The 19,722-nt window shown below is 47.9% G+C and overlaps 1 protein-coding gene across 1 annotated transcript in view; it reads left to right on the forward strand.

Annotated features, from left to right (window-relative positions):
* Positions 1 to 18,719, forward strand: part of NOTCH2 (notch receptor 2) — a 147,850-nt gene extending 129,131 nt beyond the window's left edge. Inside the window, exons 23-34 of the mRNA XM_081026861.1 lie at positions 1,749 to 1,985; positions 4,065 to 4,177; positions 5,087 to 5,592; positions 7,034 to 7,381; positions 7,940 to 8,082; positions 8,284 to 8,494; positions 8,928 to 9,024; positions 10,417 to 10,585; positions 11,223 to 11,524; positions 12,330 to 12,477; positions 13,112 to 13,209; positions 14,144 to 18,719. Coding sequence (XP_080882987.1) covers positions 1,749 to 1,985; positions 4,065 to 4,177; positions 5,087 to 5,592; positions 7,034 to 7,381; positions 7,940 to 8,082; positions 8,284 to 8,494; positions 8,928 to 9,024; positions 10,417 to 10,585; positions 11,223 to 11,524; positions 12,330 to 12,477; positions 13,112 to 13,209; positions 14,144 to 15,532 — 3,761 coding nt within the window. The 3' untranslated portion in view covers positions 15,533 to 18,719. The remainder of the gene's footprint in view (positions 1 to 1,748; positions 1,986 to 4,064; positions 4,178 to 5,086; positions 5,593 to 7,033; positions 7,382 to 7,939; positions 8,083 to 8,283; positions 8,495 to 8,927; positions 9,025 to 10,416; positions 10,586 to 11,222; positions 11,525 to 12,329; positions 12,478 to 13,111; positions 13,210 to 14,143) is intronic.
* The last annotated feature ends 1,003 nt before the right edge of the window (positions 18,720 to 19,722 follow it).

Below are 19,722 nucleotides of genomic sequence, written 5' to 3' on the forward strand. Positions count from 1 at the left end.
GAAATGGAATTGCTGGATTCAAGAATACGTATGTGCGTTTGTAATTTTGATTGTTGTTGCTGAGCTAGGGTGTCAGCGTACCAGCTTCTCCTCAGTGTGGATGGACATATTCTCTTTTAAGCGTCATTTGGTTTTCCTTTGTCTGTGGTGTCTCTGTTCAGATCTTTAGCCTTTATTTCCACTCCATTCTTGGTCTTAACGTCTTACAGAGATTAGCTGTCTGTGGTGCAACATGTAAATATATTCCGAATATATTGCTTTTTTGTCTTTTGATTTTTTTTATGGTGATCTTTTTGTTTGTTTGTTTTTCATGCAGAGCTTTTTATTTTTAATCAGGTTGAAGTTATCAGTCTTTTCTTATGGCTTCTGGCTTTTGAATCCTGGTCAGCAACGTCTTCCATACTCTAAGATTATAAGGGAATGCTCCCATATTTTCAAGTGCTAGAATACTGGCGAACTCTTCCCCCAGTGCTGCTGATTTTCGAATATTTGATCTTTTATGCAATGATTCAACCTTTATTAAATTACAAATTCCCAGATGCATTTGGAAGTCTCTCTGGACTTCCTTTTTTATTCTTTTGTCTATTGATGGATCAATACGACCCTAGAGGTTTTCATTACTATGTATCTTCTTTTCCGAGGGTTTCCAGGCTATAGTTATCATTTATTTTCCCATATAATTTTCGAATCAGATTGTCTCTTACAAAATCCTGTTATTATTTTTTTTACCGGGGTTATATCAATTTTGTGAATGTGTATAGAGAAAACTGACCTCTTTGTGATGTAGAGTCTTCTTAACCAAATCATTGTGTCTTTCCATTGTTTTCAAGTCTCCTTTTGTGTCTTTCAGGACTGTTTTAAAGTTTTCACATGGGTGTAATACATTCCTTATTGAGATTATTCCTAGGTATTTTATCTTTTGCTGCTGTTATTGAAAATGAGGTCTTTTCATTTCTTCTTTTTGATAGTCTTGCTTACGTTAGTGTATGCTACAGATGCCAGAGGTAGGAATGCAGCACGATTTTCCGTTCTTTTGTAATTTTTTTCTGTTGATCACGGGATCGTTTCTGGAATAGTCATTGATTTCTTTTGTTTCCTGCTCAAAAGTATTTACAGATATTTATACTAGATGGCTCATGGATATCTATAGTACATTAAATGTGTTCTGTTTTAAATAAAATCACCTTGAAGCTCTCAATAGGATATTTCCTCCTATTTTTTTTTTAATAAGAAACTAGTGTACTTACACTATTTTACAGAAAACAAAGTCAATGGGTATTAAACTTAAAAAACATCATTCAAAATTTAGTGCTAATTTCTACCAATATTTTTACATACTACTTGTAATCTGTGTATTTATGGTTATATTCTCTTTGGAGCGGTTTTATATTTTGAATTAAATTGAATAAATTAACAAAAAATTTTAGTCTCTTTGAGCTCGTTTCTTAGTCTCTCAGGTGGGATAAATAATTCTGGTTGCTCCATAGGGAACCATTGCATTGAGTGGGAGAGTCCATGTGAAGGCATAAGCATCGTTTTTCCTAGGCTCTTCCTGGTCACCAGGAGAATGGTGGTTGCCATGGAACAAGAGTGTGCTTTGCTCTGCCTGACCTAAAAGGTCCTACCCCAGATTGAAAAGTATAACCCAACCAATTGTGAAAGAGCCAACAAGGGTGGCTCTCCCTTGCTGGAAAGCAGTGTTCCAGGAATTGGCGTAATGCTCTTCCTCTCTCCTCTCTTTCCTCCAGGCCTGCTCTGTGAAGAGAACATTGATGACTGTGCCAGGGGACCCCATTGCCTGAATGGGGGTCGGTGTGTGGATAAGATTGGGGGCTACAGTTGTCGCTGCCTTCCTGGCTTTGCCGGAGAGCGGTGTGAGGGAGACATCAACGAGTGCCTGTCCAACCCTTGCAGCTCTGAGGGCAGCCTGGACTGCATACAGCTGGTCAACGACTACCGGTGTGTCTGCCGCAGCGCCTACACTGGTGAGAGCCTTCCCACACTGCCGGGTCACTCTGCGGAGGGGCTCTCAGGGAGGAAACGGGGCCCCTGGGACATCTCGTACACCCATGGGAAGCTTCTCCTAGACATGAAAACTAGCCCAGCTTCATTCCAGGGCCCAACTCTTTCTTTGGTAGGCGCTCCTCAGATGTTATGACCCATCTCTCTACCTTTTGTTTTCCCGGAGACAGGTTTTCTCTTTCGTTATACACTGATGTAGCAGAAATATATTTTCAAAAAGAAATAGAACGTTGGGAATAGTTGAGCAAAATAACATCTCTCAATTACAGTAAGATACACATAACAAAGTTGACCGTCTTAACCATTTTTAAGTGTACAAGTCCGTGATACGAAGTACATTTATTTACATTGTGCGGCCATTCCCAGCGACCATCCACAGAACTCTTCTTCTGAGCAAAATAACATGTTGTTTTCAGGAACCTGCCCTCAAACTCCGGTTTCCTCACTCCTCCTCCCTTTGGTATGTAAGGCCTTGAGTTACTGAGTCATCACTGCCACTGTGACCTTTTCACCTGGGGGGGGGGGTCCAGAGAGGCTTAGAATCTTCCAGGACACCTAGGGGGAAGAGGTCCTGATTGGAGTGAGTTTAACCAAAACTCAGTTGATGGAGTGTAAACCGGAAAACGGCCGTGGTCACAGGTATGACCCGTGGTGCTAAGACTTGGCCATGTTCCCAGTCTTTTTTCAAGCTTTTTTGTTTTCATTACAGACCATAAAGGTGACCAAGCCTGGCCTCAGCATAGGGGCTTTCTCCTAGGCTTACTAAGTACTTCCAGAAGAGGGCAGCTTGGTGACTTTTGGGGACTGAAATAGGTGTTCGTGTCTACGTGGTAGAATCATCAGATGCTCCATTTAGACAACTGTCTTGCTTTTCTGGGATCATTTTGAACCTTATGCTGTAGTAATCATTGGGAGTCAGATTGTGGGCTGTAGTGGTCTCCTGACTAATAATGTGGCACATTGGACCCTGCTACATTCTGAGCCTATCTCCAGATTTCCTCCCTTCCAGTTTTAAACATATGCTACCTTTAAGACCTTTGGAATTTTGTCAAGAATGGGAAGGATTTTGCAATAGGAAAGATGCCTGGATGAATATCAAAAGAGGAACAATCCATTATGAACACCTTAGTTAGTGAAGCAAGTTGGGCAGAAAGAGTGCAATCGTCTACAGCCTCATACCAGCCACAATGTGCGTGGGAAGCCACAGCTGCAAAGCTGGCTCCTGCTCCTTTCTTTGCCTCTGAGGCTTCCTTTTTCTGGACTATTGACGGACACTTACAAAGAAAGGAGAAGAGAGATGAAGGGAGAAATGGAGACCACCTCTTCCCTTGCAAGGGCCGGCCGGCCAGATGGGGTCGGTCCGCTGTATTTGCCACGAGGTCCCACCTGGGCCTCCATGGCCCCCCCATAGTTTCAGTTCAGTTGCTTGATTCCCTTTATCATGGAGTAGTGGCCTGGAGATACCTTCTGTTTTAGAATTGTTTCTGGAGCCAATGAACTCTGGGAAAATGAAGCTTTATTTTAAAGCAGTGCCAGTTAGGTTACAGAAAGGCTAACAAATGATTGACGGGGGATGTTACAGATGAAAAGTCTCTGTAAGTTGCCACTCACCATTTATATGTATTGGTCTGGTATAACCTCTCCTGTGAAGTAGAAGATCTGAGCAAGACGCAGTGAAAAATGAGTTTTGTAAATGTTTCTTTGGACTTATGAAAACGAAGTGCCTTGAAGAAAATCTGTTGTTCTCCTTTTTTTTTTTTTTGGTGGTATTAGAGTCATTTTTCGCATCCGTCCGGTCTTATGGGTGGGTTGGGAATGTGTGCCACGTGTGCTTCTTGTGTAGATAAGACAGGTGAGGAGCCTGGCCTGAACCAGTGATAGGTCAACCGTGTTGAGACCCAGTGATGGCTCCTCCATCTTCTCGTGTCCCCTTAGGCTTAGGACTAAAGTTGCACACCCCTCCCTCCATCTCTGATCCTTGGGCGAGTTCACTTCCTTCCTACTGCTGCCTTTCCAAACGCCTTTTTGTTTTCTGCTTCAAGGTCGTCACTGTGAAACCTTCGTCGATGTGTGTCCCCAGATGCCTTGCTTGAATGGAGGGACTTGTGCCATGGCCAGCAACATGCCTGACGGGTTCATTTGTCGTTGTCCCCCGGTAAGTGCTGTTGTAAGGAGCCTATTTAAGGCGCATGGTCTCCTCCAGACAGTCCGTGACAAAGCTGAGAGCAAACCTGGTTTTTCCAAGTTCCATTGGGAGGCTTCTTTATTTTAGCTCCTTCAGAAGCAAATGCGTGGGTTTTCCAATCACAGCTGTTAAAATACTCCCAGAAACAGTGAGCTCCCTAACCTGTGACTCTGTCTTCAGAAGCACCCAGGGAAAAGCACAGGAAGTGGTGGAATGTTCCCTTGAAAATAGGACTAGTGTCTCTAGCTTCTAGTCTTGCTACCCAGAGAGGGGCAGAGTTGGTTAGAAAATGCTGCTCGGCTTACATTTGTTAGCAGGGGCTATATTTGGGAGCAAGCTGCTTCTGAAACTAGAAGGAAGCCTGATTTTAGCCATTTGCTATGCAAACGCTTTTGCCACGGCCAGAGGCTGAAACCTTCCGACAGCAGGAGGTTTGTGGGAGATACCAAAAGGAACTCTAGGCCTGGGCTAAGCAGAAAGTGTAAGAATAAACTGACATGGGAAACGTTTTTAGATTCCCAGAACTCCTAATACGATTTCCCCCCAAAGCGCTCCCTGCCAAGCCATTATATGAGTGATCTAATGATGGTTAGAGAAGCTGTTCATACGTACCGTGTCACCTGACTCTTCCCCCAGCGTGACCTGTGGACTTAATTTAGAAGTGATCTCTTAGATGGATAGAATCTACATCATCCCTCAAAGTCTTCAGCCCTGACCTACAGGTTGACTTGAGGAGGCGCCTTCCCAGAACTTGGTCCAGGAGGCTGCATGGAGGGACCTTAGCGAGGTGTAGAGGGGTGGCGGAGGGGGCTCAGAAGGCAAGGGGGGCCTGCCCTCAAGAGCCACCCACCGTCCTCATTCGTTCACTCGTTTCCGCAGGGCTTCTCCGGGGCGAGATGCCAGAGCAGCTGTGGACAAGTGAAGTGCAGGCGAGGGGAGCAGTGCGTGCACACGGCCTCGGGACCCCGCTGCTTCTGCCCCAACCCCCAGGACTGCGAATCGGGCTGTGCCAGTAGCCCCTGCCAGCACGGAGGGAGCTGCTACCCGCAGCGCCAGCCTCCTTACTACTCTTGCCAGTGTTCTCCGCCGTTCTGGGGCAACCACTGTGAACTCTACCCCGCCCCCACCAGCACCCCGCCTGCCACCTGTCTGAGCCAGTATTGCGCCGACAAAGCTCGGGATGGCGTCTGTGATGAGGCCTGCAACAGCCACGCCTGCCAGTGGGATGGGGGGGACTGTTCCCTCACCATGGAGGACCCCTGGGCCAACTGCTCCTCCCCACTTCCCTGCTGGGATTACATCAACAACCAGTGTGACGAGCTGTGCAACACGGCTGAGTGCCTGTTTGACAACTTTGAATGCCAGGGCAACAGCAAGACGTGCAAGTAAGGGTCCAGGGTCCTGAAGCGGAGGGACGCTGTCACTAACACACCTCGGTTTCTTGTTTTTGCTCCTAAGTACTCCAGGGCTCCCGCCCAAGCTGCCTCTGCTTTGCAGACTGGTGCCCCGAGGCCCTCTTCTCCCTGGGGTCAGCCCTGTCCCCTCGCAGGCTCCCCTCTGCAGCCCTGCTGGCAGAGGCCCAGGAATGCTCATTGCACAAGCACCCTCTCTCTGCCTCTCTCTGCCTTCTCACCTGCTGCTCTCGTGATCTCCCAGGGAAATAACTTTCGGAAGTAGTGTTACTCACGCTCAGGCAGCCTCTCACATAACCTGCCTGCAGGATGGATGGAAAGATCTGTACCTCTCTCTGTTCACCCCTTTCCTTTCCCTGAGACCCGCGTTCCCCGGCTGGATTTCTCAGGAAGCCTAAGCTAAATGAGGCCTCTTCACCCTCCTGGTCTTTCTTCACTGTTGCAGTGAGAGGGTGCTTTATGGTGTACGTAGTACTTGCCTTTTAGCCATCCATTTAATCTGACCCCGATTGATTCTCAACAACCTCGTGAGGCATAGGTATTGCTAATAGTTTTTCACAGGTCAGGGCACCGAGACCTGGGAGCTGGAAGAGCTTGCCAAAGCACATGCAGCTCTTCTGGACCCCTTGTGTGTTCATTGAGCCTGCGAAGCAGGTTGTCCCAATGGTATAACTATCAGTGGGTGGCAGTGGGGGCAGAGAGGAGAGGAGAGGGGTAGGGAGGGAAAAGGAGGGGAGGGGAGGGGAGGGGAGGGGAGGGGAGGGGAGGGGAGGGGAGGGGAGAGGAGAGGAGAGGAGAGGAGAGGAGAGGGTAGATGAAATGGTTTGTGCAGCATTTAGGTTTGGGGACTCAGTGTCCTTTCCCGGTATTCGAAAGGGGCTGTACGAGTTAGATCTAGTATCCTGTGTGGGACACAACCCTCCTCACCTCCCTTCCGTAGTTGGGATTCAGTCTTGATTGGAACAGACATCAGCCACACTGCCATGGTCCTGTGCCGCAGCTCTTGACGGTTCAGAGCTGTGCTTTGGTTTCTGGAGGCACCTTTCCCTTCCGAAAGCCCATCGTTACCTCACTGGGGGCAGTAGGTACAAAACTAGAGGAAGCATGTCCGGGGCTGGTTTGCATTTCAGGGATGCAGCTTTGTGGACCAGTCTGCCTTCACAAGAGCACGAGCTGCCAGGGGGCCCTAGATGCATGTGGCATAGTGAGCAGTGTTGTTTGCTCAGTCAGGGAGCACCCACGGATGTTGCGTGGCGTAGATGCTGTGTCCTGTAAGATGTCGGGGACAGGAAACCCAAGAAGCCTTCACGAGGCATTCCTCAGCGCCCTGTCCCGGGCCACAGAGGGGTAGGAAAATTCACAGTAGCTCCCCGTGTCCCCTGAGCCCCTTTCCTCCCTCTGCCTCCTCTCACAGGTATGACAAATACTGTGCGGACCACTTCAAAGACAACCACTGCGACCAGGGCTGCAACAGTGAGGAGTGTGGCTGGGATGGGCTGGATTGTGCTGCCGACCGGCCGGAGAACCTGGCGGAGGGCACGCTGGTGATCGTGGTGCTGATGCCCCCGGAGCAGCTGCTGCAGGACGCACGCAGCTTCCTGCGGGCCCTCGGCACCCTGCTGCACACCAACCTGCGCATCAAACGGGACCCGCAAGGGAACCTCATGGTCTACCCCTATTACGGAGAGAAGTCAGCGGCCCCGAAGAAGCAGCGCATGGCACGCAGGTCCCTTCCTGGTGATCAAGAGCAGGAAGTGGCTGGGTACGTGTTTGGTGGTCGCGCGTCCTGAAGCTTGATTTTAGAAAGCCGAGCACTGTGGTACACAGAAGAAGTCATAACTGACTCCCTAAAAATACAAAGCTCGGACCCGTGGAAGAGCCCACTGAGCAAAACGTAGGCATTATCCCAGTATTTGTGTGTAAGCGTGAAGCTTTGCGGAAAGGTGGGCGAGAGCACGCAGGAACGCGATGGCAGGAAGGCCTCCTCCAAGGCTAGAATCGCTGCCCCTCGGCCAGGGTGGCCTCAGATCCCTGTCGGAGGAGACCTCTTTGGTCTTAATCCTTTGGGTTGTGTTGCCTAAGTCAGACGGCCTGGACTCAGCCGGACCCAGGAAGGGGAGACATTCCCTAAGTGGGACTTAGCGTTTAGGATCGAAAGGGACAGTGTTTTCGTTTCTGAGATCTTTCTGGAGGAGGCAGCATCACAGAGGTGGAGGGGCCGACCCTGAGTGTGAGGAAGGAAGGGTCAGTGACCCCTTCTAGCTCGGCTCGCTTGGCTGGCACCCTCTGTGTTACTCACCGTTTCCCTTGGCACCCACAGCTCTAAGGTGTTTCTGGAGATTGACAACCGCCAGTGTGTTCAGGATTCAGACCAGTGCTTCAAGAACACAGACGCAGCAGCAGCTCTGCTGGCGTCACACGCCATCCAGGGGACCCTGTCCTACCCTCTCGTGTCTGTCATCAGTGAGTGGCACTGCTGTGAAGGGGGGAAGGAAGAGAAGGGAGGCCTCAGGTGGGGGCCGAGAGAAGAGGGCACCCTTTTCAATGTACAGCTCTTTAATTTTCAGGGCTGGTGAGGTCAGGGCTGCCCTCTGAGTAAGATTAAAGCTAGTATTGAGAGGTTGGTGTCTTATGCAGCACTTTCCTGGTCTCTCTGACTTGCAGGCGAGACTCTGAGTCCAAAACGCACTCAGCTTCTCTATCTACTTGCCGTTGCTGTGGTCATTATCCTGTTTATTCTCCTGCTGGGGGTCATCATGGCCAAACGAAAGCGGAAGCATGGCTCCCTCTGGCTGCCTGAAGGCTTCACCCTTCGCCGAGACTCCAGCAACCACAAGCGTCGTGAACCAGTGGGACAGGATGCCGTTGGGCTGAAGTAAGAGGGTTTAGCCACAAGCTACTGTTCACAGTAGAAAAAAAGCAGGGTTACATCAAAAAGCAGATCTTGCTGAGTCATGATTTTAAATCGTGAACTGTGGCCACGCCACGCTACCTCATTTGACCATAACTCTCAATGCCCATTGAATGACTGAAAACCAGTCAGAGTCTGGGCTTCCATTCTGTACTAATTGTCCCATCGGGGTCAGCTCCTGTGTTCAGACACACTTTGGTTGTAAGCTCTGGAGCGGTGGGAAAGGAAAGGATGATTGCCCGGGTATTAAAAATACTGGCCATCCTTTTTGGGCCAAGGCCCCGAAAAGTCTAACAATGGGAGTGTGTCATGATGGAAAAAATATTGAAAACCACTATATACGTTGATGGCATAACCTCTGCTCTTGTTTTTCCCCTTCATAATCCTGTCATTTCAGAAATCTCTCCGTGCAAGTCTCAGAGGCCAATCTAATTGGTTCCGGAACAAGTGAACATTGGGTTGATGATGAAGGACCTCAGCCAAAGAAAGCCAAGGTAAGTCGGTAGAACCACCATTATCAGTCATTCTCTGGTCACATTTCAAATCTCTGTCCTTGGTAGCTGGAGTGTCCCAAATGGGAGTGATAGTCTTTCTATGTTGCCCAGGCAGTGGTTATCCCATGTTTCATGAAAGCCCGGAATCTCTAGGTCATTGACTATGGCCTTGGGTTATCTACGCATGTTTGCAACAAGAACTCTAAAAATAATAAAACAAACATGCTTCTTCCTCAAGTGCCATGCAGATGATAGTCGAATAAGGACCGAGGTGTGTACAATTTCCTTCATGGCTAGACGTCTCCCTTATCCTGTCTGGGCACTTCCCTTTCTGGAAGGGAAGGTGAAATTAAACAGTAGAAGAAAACCAGTGGCCATTGAGTTTGGAGGCTCCCCATCTTGAGCCTAGGAAACTAAAACCATTTAGAAGTCAGGGGTCGATTAGGCTGCGGCTGATGTAAAAGGAGACCATCCATCGGCAACTGTCCATGCATGGCTGGGATATGTATGTGTCCCATGGGTATTCTAAATGAGCTTCAGGAAATGAGTACTTGAGGAATTACAGGCATGCCGTCCTATAGACATTGCTTTAGTTACAAGAGAACTGGATTCAAGTCCAAAACTGCTACTTAGCAGCTGGCAAATTACTTAACCTCTTTGTAGTTAATCATCCATAGCTGTAAAATAGGGATGATAATAATTCTTTCCTCCGAGTTGTGATGAGGATTAAAGGCACCAACACATATAAATTGCCTTACCTAGTTGCTATCGCATACTAAATATTCAATAAAACGTAGCTGCATTTGACATTATAATAATAATTATTGCTCACCACATGTTTCCTGAGTGCTTGCTCTATGCTGGGCGCTGTTCGGTACAAGGAGTTAACCTTGAACAGGGCTTATTCCCTATTCTCACGACCCTTACAGTCTGGTAGAGACTGTGTAGTCCCATTGAGCCATCGCGGTGAGGTAGAGGTAAGCAGAGTGTGCTTTTGTGGACCAACAAGAGGAATTTATTGGAGGGGTAGGTAGGAGTCAGTCACATAAATAATTGGGAGAGACCATGCATGGCAGGCACTGGAAACAACATAAGCCAAAGCCCAGAAGCAAGAAAATGGTGCTTTGGGACTCTGTAGGTAGCGTATCAGGCAGGTAAGATGGGGCACATATTAAAGCTGAAGCCCAGAGTTTGGGATGGGGACGTTGGGAGAGTTGTCCAGATGAGGCCACACAGGTGAGAGCTGTGGGAAGCTGATGTGGATAAAAATCGGGAAGGCTGGAGTGGGAGGAGAGAAAAGACTAGGTGGGACATTAGGAGAAGTGATGGAGCCTGGGCTGTGGGTCCTGGTGGTAGGCCAGACTGATAGGGACAGCTGTCTCCCCCTCTCAGGCTGAAGATGAGGCTTTACTCTCAGAAGAAGACGACCCCATCGACCGACGTCCGTGGACACAGCAGCACCTTGAAGCTGCAGATATCCGCAGGACTCCGTCGTTGGCTCTCACTCCTCCGCAGGCCGAGCAGGAGGTGGCCGTGCTGGACGTGAACGTCCGAGGCCCAGGTCAGCGCCCCACCTGCCCAAGTCACCAGGCCAGGCCTGCCCGTGGTTCTGTGTTATCCTTCCCATGTTGTGTCCCGCTTGGTGATATGCCCCCTGCCAGTGTCACAGACTGTAAATCAGCTTGAGGAAACAATGCTGAAGGGATACAGGCGCACAGGAAACGGGCACTTCCATGGCAAGAAAGGGAAGGCCTTCGCATTGCTTCGCAGACAGTACGCTTGAAAACAAATAGGCTGAATGGGCGGGATGGATTTTAGTAGGATCCCCAAATCAGAGGGGTAAAGAATTCGTTTACTTGACACCTGACTTGTATTCATAGTGGGTATTTTTTAATGTTGTCCCTTTTAAATTAACCCAGTGCTTAGAAACTTGAACAGAAAAACTTGTTTAGCTTAGGGAAGAACCTCCAGCTTAAAAAGATGCTTGCTTTCCCATTACTCTTTACAGAAGGGACATTGTCACAGGACAAGCAGGTGGCCCATATAAAATGAATGGCCAGTTACCACAAGAAGCACAGGTCTATCTTCCCCATCAGAATAGCTTTTTTCAAATTGAAGTATCCCAACCCTAGGGTTAATGGTACATGAACGTCCTTCTCTCCTCCTTGAATACTTTTGGGGATTTTCCTTTCCTACAGATGGGTGCACCCCACTGATGCTGGCTTCTCTCCGAGGAGGCAGCTCAGATATGAGTGATGAAGACGAAGACGCAGAAGATTCTTCTGCCAACATCATCACAGACTTAGTCTACCAGGGAGCCAGCCTCCAGGCCCAGACAGACCGGACCGGGGAGATGGCACTGCATCTTGCCGCCCGCTACTCAAGGGCAGACGCTGCCAAGCGTCTCTTGGATGCAGGTGCCGATGCCAATGCCCAGGACAACATGGGCCGCTGCCCCCTGCATGCTGCAGTGGCAGCTGACGCCCAAGGGGTCTTCCAGGTAAAGGACACGAGAAAAGCTGGTTCCCTAGGGAACCGGCTATCATGTCTTATCTTTGTTAAAGGCACTTGATACCCATTGTGTTTGCTCAACGATCCTTTGAGAGAATAAGGCAGATGGTAGAGTCATACTTGCTGGGAGGGAAAGTGGACAACGGGGCAGGCAGATGGACCCACGAGTGTTATCTGCAGCCAGGTAGCGATAGAGCCAACAGCAGATCACAGCAGTCTTCTAATTTTTAATCACCGTGGGGGGTTTTTTGGTGTGCTACAAATGCTTCCCAAATAAGTAGATCAGACGGGAGTGATACCTGTTATGAAGCCTTGGGTGGTGCCAGCTTCCACCTGTAGGTTTGTCTGACCATGTGGCCTTCCACCTGTTCCTTAAGTGGTTTTCTTGGCATGAGTTCACCGTGTACTTTTTGTTTTTACCCTTATGAAGAAATGGGAAGCATTCTAAATCATCTTAAACGGTACACCATAATAGAGGTGGTGGCATTTTCCCACATCCCTCTTCTTTGTTTAGAAAGTAGAAGTTCTTCCCTTTGCATGAGCCATTGTCTTTGGAGCACCCATTTGTTCGTTTGTTCATTCATTCATTCATTCATTCATTCATTCATTCATTCATTCGACAAACATTGGTTGCTTGACCATGGTAGAAACTTGGGAACAAAAATAATAAGATATTTCCTGCCGTCCAGGAACTTACAGTGTAGCCTCAGCTATGACGCTCTTTTTTCTTCCCTTAGCTTAATTATATCCTTTAATCTAGGTGACTCTCTTTTCCGTACTTTCTCCTGTTCTAGATTCTGATCCGCAACCGAGTAACTGATCTCGATGCCAGGATGAATGATGGCACTACGCCCTTGATCCTGGCTGCCCGTCTGGCCGTGGAGGGAATGGTGGCAGAGCTCATCAACTGCCAAGCAGATGTGAATGCAGTGGATGACCACGGTAGGGGCCAGCCAGGGATCTGGACTCTTACCTGCACAGCATGCCTCTAAGGAGGAGAACTGGTCTACGATCCGTAAAGACCCATGTCACATCCAAGTCCAGGGAACATTCATTCATTCATTCATTCTTCCTTTTAGCAAATTGAGAGAGCCACTGGGAGGTCTGTAGGTGAATATGGAAAAGGGATTTTTAGTGAGGGTTTTTGGTTCTCAAAGGTCTCCCAGTGTAGGTTCCCTGACATACTACTCTTCCTATGAGGGCTCCTGAGAGCTGAATTCACTGGGGGTGTTGTGAGATCTCCCAAATATACATTCTGGCATGTAATAAATAAATAGGTTACTGTCTTCCGTGTGTGACAGGGTAGACTCTGCCATGGGGAGGACAGGGGTACCATAGACAAATGATCCTTTAACCTAGAGGTCTTCTGCAGGCTAGGCAGCCTGTACTGAAGTATTTGTAGAACAGAGGGGAAGATTAATGCTTGGATTTTTTCCTAAGGGCCCCCACAGAGAACTGGCTTCCTGCTGCTCTCTGGGAAGGTCACGGTCTCCTTGTACAAGTCATGGTGCTTCCTTGTACTGGGAATAGGACATGTTCCTTCTCCGACTGCTTATACACATGTTTTTCCACACAGGAAAATCTGCTCTTCACTGGGCAGCTGCTGTCAATAATGTGGAGGCGACGCTTTTGCTGTTGAAAAATGGGGCCAATCGAGACATGCAGGACAACAAGGTACAGCCTGGCTCTGAGCTGGGGGGCAGACATAGCAGTGCCTCGGAATATAGGGCCTTCCCTTTGCACCCATGGCTCCTCTTGTGAAAAGTACAGACAAAGGAGGAAGCAGGTAGGACAGGAACAGGGTCCAGAGAGCTTGAGGAAGGCTGTCGGGCTTATCCCACTGGGGTGGGTCAGTGCTGAGCCTACTCAGTATTATTCAGCCTGATCCAGGCAGGCTGTCCTGTAAATCACTTGAGTATAGCCTTCTCTGCCTCTCTTTTCTTTGACATTTCCTTTTCTGCTGTTCTCCTTTCTGCTCCCTTCTTTTTCACTTGTTTGTTTTTGTTTTCCTGCTGTTCTTTTTTTCTTTCTTGGACATCAGGATGTCTTCCTGTGTGCTTTTCTTGCTCTGAGTTTTAGGTCGTGCCACCCCTCTCTGCCTCATCTTCTCTCATTTATTTCCTCTTTCCCCCTATGTTAGCTCTTTCTTGTACATATTGTTTTGTTTGTTTTTTTTCTCCGCTTTCTTTTGCTTTCTCTTAGTTTTCCCAGGTCTGTGCGTGTTTTCAATTCTTCCTCTCCTACCTGTCTTCTTTCTAACTCTTTTTCCTCTTAGAACCCTATTTTGATAAGCTCAGTGCTCTTTTAAGTGGATCTCTGGTTCAAGGGCATGCTTTATTTCACACATTCACAACAGAGGAAGTATTGCCCTCAATGGGGCAAAATTGGTGCTTGGGGAGGGGTGAAATAATCTTACTCTTTTTATGTATGAAGCACAGATATCCATTCAGCACATAGCTAGATACACAGTTTATCTGTGGTATTAAAACTTCATGTAGGAGACAGTTTGGAAAAAGTATCTAAGGGGATGATAATAACAAAAGATTGAGAAACACTGCTGTATTCTTGCGGGTTATTAAAATGTGCTGTTCGTGGGCCTTTTCTGCAGGAAGAGACACCTCTGTTTCTTGCTGCCCGAGAGGGGAGTTATGAAGCAGCCAAGATCCTGTTAGACCATTTTGCCAATCGGGACATCACAGACCACATGGATCGCCTTCCCCGGGACGTGGCTCGGGACCGTATGCACCACGACATTGTGCGGCTTCTGGACGAGTACAACGTGACCCCGAGCCCTCCAGGCACTGTACTGACCTCTGCTCTCTCACCTGTCATCTGTGGGCCCAACAGATCCTTCCTCAGTCTGAAGCACACCCAGATGGGCAAGAAGCCCAGACGGCCCAATGCCAAGAATGCCATGCCCACCAGTCTCCCGAACCTGGCCAAGGATGCCAAGGATGCCAAGGGGAGTAGAAGAAAGAAGTCTCTGGGTGACAAGGGCCAGCTGTCGGAGAGCTCAGTGACTCTGTCCCCAGTCGACTCCCTAGAGTCTCCTCACACATATGTTTCTGACACCACATCCTCTCCAATGATTACATCCCCTGGCATCTTACAGGCCTCACCCAACCCTCTGTTAGCCACGGCCGCACCCCCTGCCCCAGTCCATGCACAGCACGCACTGTCTTTCTCTAACCTTCATGAGATTCAGCCTTTGGCTCATGGGGCCGGCACTGTGCTTCCCTCCGTGAGCCAGCTGCTGTCTCACCACCACATGGTTCCACCAGGCAGCGGCAATGCTGGGAGCCTGAGTAGGCTACATCCAGTCACTGTCCCAGCGGATTGGATGAACCGCATGGAGATGAATGAGACCCAGTACAATGAGATGTTTGGTATGGTCCTTGCTCCAGCTGAGGGCACCCCCCCTGGCATAGCTCCCCAGAGCAGGCCACATGAAGGGAAACATATACCCACCCCTCGAGAGCCCTTACCCCCCATTGTGACTTTCCAGCTAATCCCCAAAGGCAGTATTGCCCAACCCGCTGGGGCAGCCCAACCTCAGTCCAACTGCCCTCCAGCTGTTGCGGGCGCCCTGCCCACCATGTACCAGATTCCAGAAATGGCTCGTTTGCCCAATATGGCTTTCCCCACTGCCATGATGCCCCAGCAGGATGGGCAGGTTGCTCAGACCATTCTCCCCACCTATCATCCTTTTCCAGCCTCTGTGGGCAAGTATCCCACACCCCCTTCACAGCATAGCTATGCTTCCTCAAATGCTGCTGAGCGAACGCCCAGCCATAGCGGCCACCTCCAGGGGGAGCATCCCTACCTGACACCATCCCCCGAGTCTCCTGACCAGTGGTCGAGTTCATCACCCCACTCTGCTTCTGACTGGTCCGATGTGACCACCAGCCCTACTCCTGGGGGTGCTGGAGGAGGTCAGCGGGGACCTGGGACACACATGTCTGAGCCACCACGCAGCAACATGCAGGTGTACGCCTGAGTCTGCCTCCGATGTAGGGACAGAACTGCCTATCGGAAATGCTGCTGAGGAACAAATGAAGGTCCTCCGGGAGAGAAATGAAGAAATCTCTGGAACCAGTTCCTGGAGGCGGGAGAGAGGAGATGCTCTCACTTTTCAGATAATGCAAGGGAAGCAGTTTTATCAGCTTCACTGGGTATTTGCAGGGTTTCGAGGAGGAGGGACAAGGCTCCTTCTAATCTCTTGCCCATCAAGCCAAGTTCATGGAAATGCAAGATGAACACAAGACTTGGAACCATGTTTACTGTCTCTTATTTGGAGAACTGGATGGATGCCTGTCGTCGCCCAGACATTCTTGCAGCTCGAACTGCATTTTAAGCCCCGGGGGCTTCTGCCATATCCATGAGAAGATTCTACAGTAGAATCCTGTTGGCAGTTGTGCCCTGGAATTCTAGCTGAACTGACCTGTCTCATCTTCTCATCCTTAGAAATTCTTTTGGCTTCATTTGGTACTTTAATTTTTGCACCTTTCTGGTTGTAGCCCCACCAGCAGTTATAGGGCCTGGCCTTTGTGCTTCTAATCATTCCTGCCCTGAAATGTAACTTCAGCCTCCTCTTCCCCTCCTCTTTTCCAGTGTCCCTGGAAGTCTCACAGGTTTACTTTGGTTATGGTTCTCCGTAGAAACCTTTCTAGTACATTTCTTTAAAAAATGGGCATGTTGCATTCCCTTCCATAATAACATTCCTAGAAGAAGAAGGGGAGCAAATTATTTTTCTTGAAACCCAATTTGGGGACAGGCAACCCCTTCAAGAAGCTGCACCGAAGTGTCTTGCCTGCACGTAGGGCTTCCTATAAACCTTCTAGGAGGAAGGATAAGAATCAGTTCTGTTTCCATTTGTGGGCCTAGTCAGTGTGAAGTTTTATCCTTGACAAGCTTAGGTACTATGACACCCTTAAAAAAAAAAAAATTGGAATGTTGGAATGACCAAGAGATAAGCTAACTCATGCAAGAAGTGTTACCCACTGACAGGTCGCCTGCCTTCCTGCCAAGCATTGCACTGACTGTCAGCGTGAAACACATTTGTTCCCAGATCTCAGAAGCCTCAGGCTGCTTCTGAGCCTTTGCTCCCATCAATCCTCACAGAAGAAAATGTCGCCAACTATATTCCCTCACCATCTGGAATGGAACTTTCCTCGGCTCAAGGGTAGTCTCGCCTTCATCAGGTGGTCAGTCTGTACTTCCTGATTCCTTCTGATCGCAGGCCCGTTCACCAATCTTCCTTCCACACAGAATGGTCTAAGTTACTGGTGCACCGAGGAGGTTCTCACAGAACGCAGGGATTTTCAAGTGCAGGAAATAGAACTTGAGTTCATTTTCTAGAGCCAAAGCCAACCCTCTAAGAAAGTTGGAAAGGGAGGAACTCGGTGGCAGCCTTTGCTAATTCTTGCTACCATTTCTTTTCCTTGGAAACAGCCATGGCATCTCCTTTAAGACGACTAACACAGAAACTTACCAGGGACATTTTCCTTTCCTAGAGTCACCTTCTAGATGATAAGGGACAATTACAGACTCACTGTCCTTCTCATCTTTGTGTTCAGATTGGGATTGTCACGCACGTAAGTCTGCTCTCTGTATTTGTGGTCTTGACAAATTCCTCGACCCTCTATCAAGGGCAGAAGCCTTCTCGTCAACGCTAGAAGAGGGAGACAATAGTTTTTTTCCTCTTCTTCCTGAGTCAGCACATAAATTGGTCCTGTGACCACACTGCCACATCTACCCGGTGCTATAATGTCATGACATCCAGAAAATTAGTTCCCCTGGGGCATTGGGTAGATATTAATAGGTGAATTGCCTACTTTGTTTCAGTTTGAATAATAGTCCTCATTTCTGCCTTGGCAGGGAGTGTTGAGCGCTTCCCACTTACTTATCTGTCTGAGGCCCCACATAGCAGCCCTGTGTGTCTGTTAGCCCTACAGGTGACTTTTTCACTCCTGCCCAAGCTCGTGAACCAACAATAACAGTTCTGCTCGAATGTGAGCAGATCGTTTATTCATTCCGTATTTTCTTCTCTCACGTGGCAACTCGACCAGTCCCTTCAATAGTACGTAACATGTTATCACTCTAAACCGTGACTCTATCCTGGGACTCATTTGTTAATTCACAGATGGGGAGAAACCATGTGCCTGAATCACCATGGACCCCATCACGCCTGCCCTGGTGTCGTCCTGTTCCAGCCTCACTTACCGAAAGTATCAGTCTCTGGTCCAGCAGCTCGGATCTTTCCTAACCTCCTCTCTCTCCAAGCACAATGTAGGCCCGCCTTGCAGGTTTCTCCTGGGAATCCTTTGGGTTTGGGGGAAGGAAATGTGAAAGCTGCCATTACAGACAACAGGCTTCCTTGGTGAAGAGGAAGATACTGCCTTTCAGTCATTTGTCAGTCTCGTAGGTTTTTAAGGACCCTTGAGTTGTATCATATCTAATCAAAGAAAACGTAAGATGGAGACTCACTTTCTCATTTGGATTCTGAATTGAAGACTAGCTTATAAGGGGACACATCTTTTATGCCATGTATAGGTCAGCCCGCCGTTTTTGGTTTTTTATTTTATTTTTGTAAGTTCTTCCTTTGATTCCTGTCAGCTTCTGGGTAGAGATGTTTTTTTTGTTTATTTGTTTCTTCTGTTTTGTATTAAGCATCATTTTCTGACTTACATGATGGCGAGGGGGTAGAGGTTTGAAGAAAAGAAAGACTAAGACTTAAAGATTTTAATGTTAAGCAATCATCTGTGATGCTTAAGTCCTCTATATCTTCTTACTATTAAACTTGCCAGTTCATAATTCTTGCACAGAAAAGAACCAAAGGTGTAATGTTTTGTTGGCAGGTGGTTTGGGGGGAATTTGGCCTTAACCAATGCATTGACTGCATGGTGACTATTGGGTAGGATGTGTCCTGTGCCCTGAGGCTCCCATCCCTAATTCTGGTACTGTGGCTCCTTCCTTGTGTACATTTCTCTTAAGAGTGATATCGTATCTGTTTGTATGAGAAACCCAGTAACCAATAAAATGACTGCATATTCCTAACTGTACATAGTAAGGAAAATGCACACTTTGTTTTTACTTTTCAAAGTTTCATTCTAAAAGTAGGTAAGATGAAATTTATATGAAAGCATTTTTATCACAAAATAAAAAAGGTTACGTGTCAAGCTCAGTGGCCTGGCTGTTTTTCTTTTCCATTCCTGTATCCCTGGTCTTGCAGTGATTTACCTCGTGATGTCATCATTTGCTTAGGGAGAAATCCTTTTCATTTGGAGTCCCAGCGAGCCTAGCACTGGGCTTCTATCCTTTCTCCAGGCAGACCATAAATAAATGCTTTCGAGGAAGGATCTCCCGCCAAATAGAAATCATCACAAGACTGAGTTACCTAAACCATTATTAGTTCGCGACATTATTCCTCAAACTGAATTCTGTGTAGACTTAATATATGCAAGTATAAGATAGTATTCTGCATACAAATGTGTTCCCAAGTTCATGCATTGCATTTATTTGTAAAGTCAATCAGTAAGACGTTTGAACACAAATATTAGGCATTGGTGATATCGATGGCATTAGCCGTCCTCTATCAACTTTAGCATCGAGTTCATTTCCATACTCTATTAGCTTTGCAGAAACTTCTGAATTGCACAGACATAATTCTGAAGGGTAGCAGCCTTTTTTCAAACGACTTGACTTGAATTCTTAGGATATGCTTCAGTTAATCAGATGAAGGAGCCTTATTCAGGTTCTGCAAAATATGTTTTCACACAACTGCCAGCACATATTGGTTATCCTGAGAGTGTTGTAATATTGTATAAAATTATATCACTTGAGTCTTCATGTGGGGTTTTGTAATGGTGTAGAAAGGAAATGAATTTGAGAGCTAAGGAATGACTCACCCAAATCTGGTCCTCTAGGCTGGCCTCTCAGACCTGCAGTTACCTCTTCAGACTATTTGGGAACTAAAACTCACTCCATGGAAACCTGCTCCAGGGGATCTGGGCTGCAGGCCACTAGTGCACTCCCCACATCCTACCCCTGCCATACAAGCCCAGAAACCTAGCTCAGGAGCAGGCGGGGAGAATCCAGGGCTCTTGAAGCCATGAAATCCAAGGAAGAAGAGCAGGTGGATAGTAAAGAGATGGAAAAATATTTTTTATGTGAATGGAAACAAACAAA

The sequence above is a fragment of the Rhinolophus hipposideros genome, assembly GCF_964194185.1.
Source record: "Rhinolophus hipposideros genome assembly, chromosome: 19".
NCBI lineage: Eukaryota > Metazoa > Chordata > Mammalia > Chiroptera > Rhinolophidae > Rhinolophus > Rhinolophus hipposideros.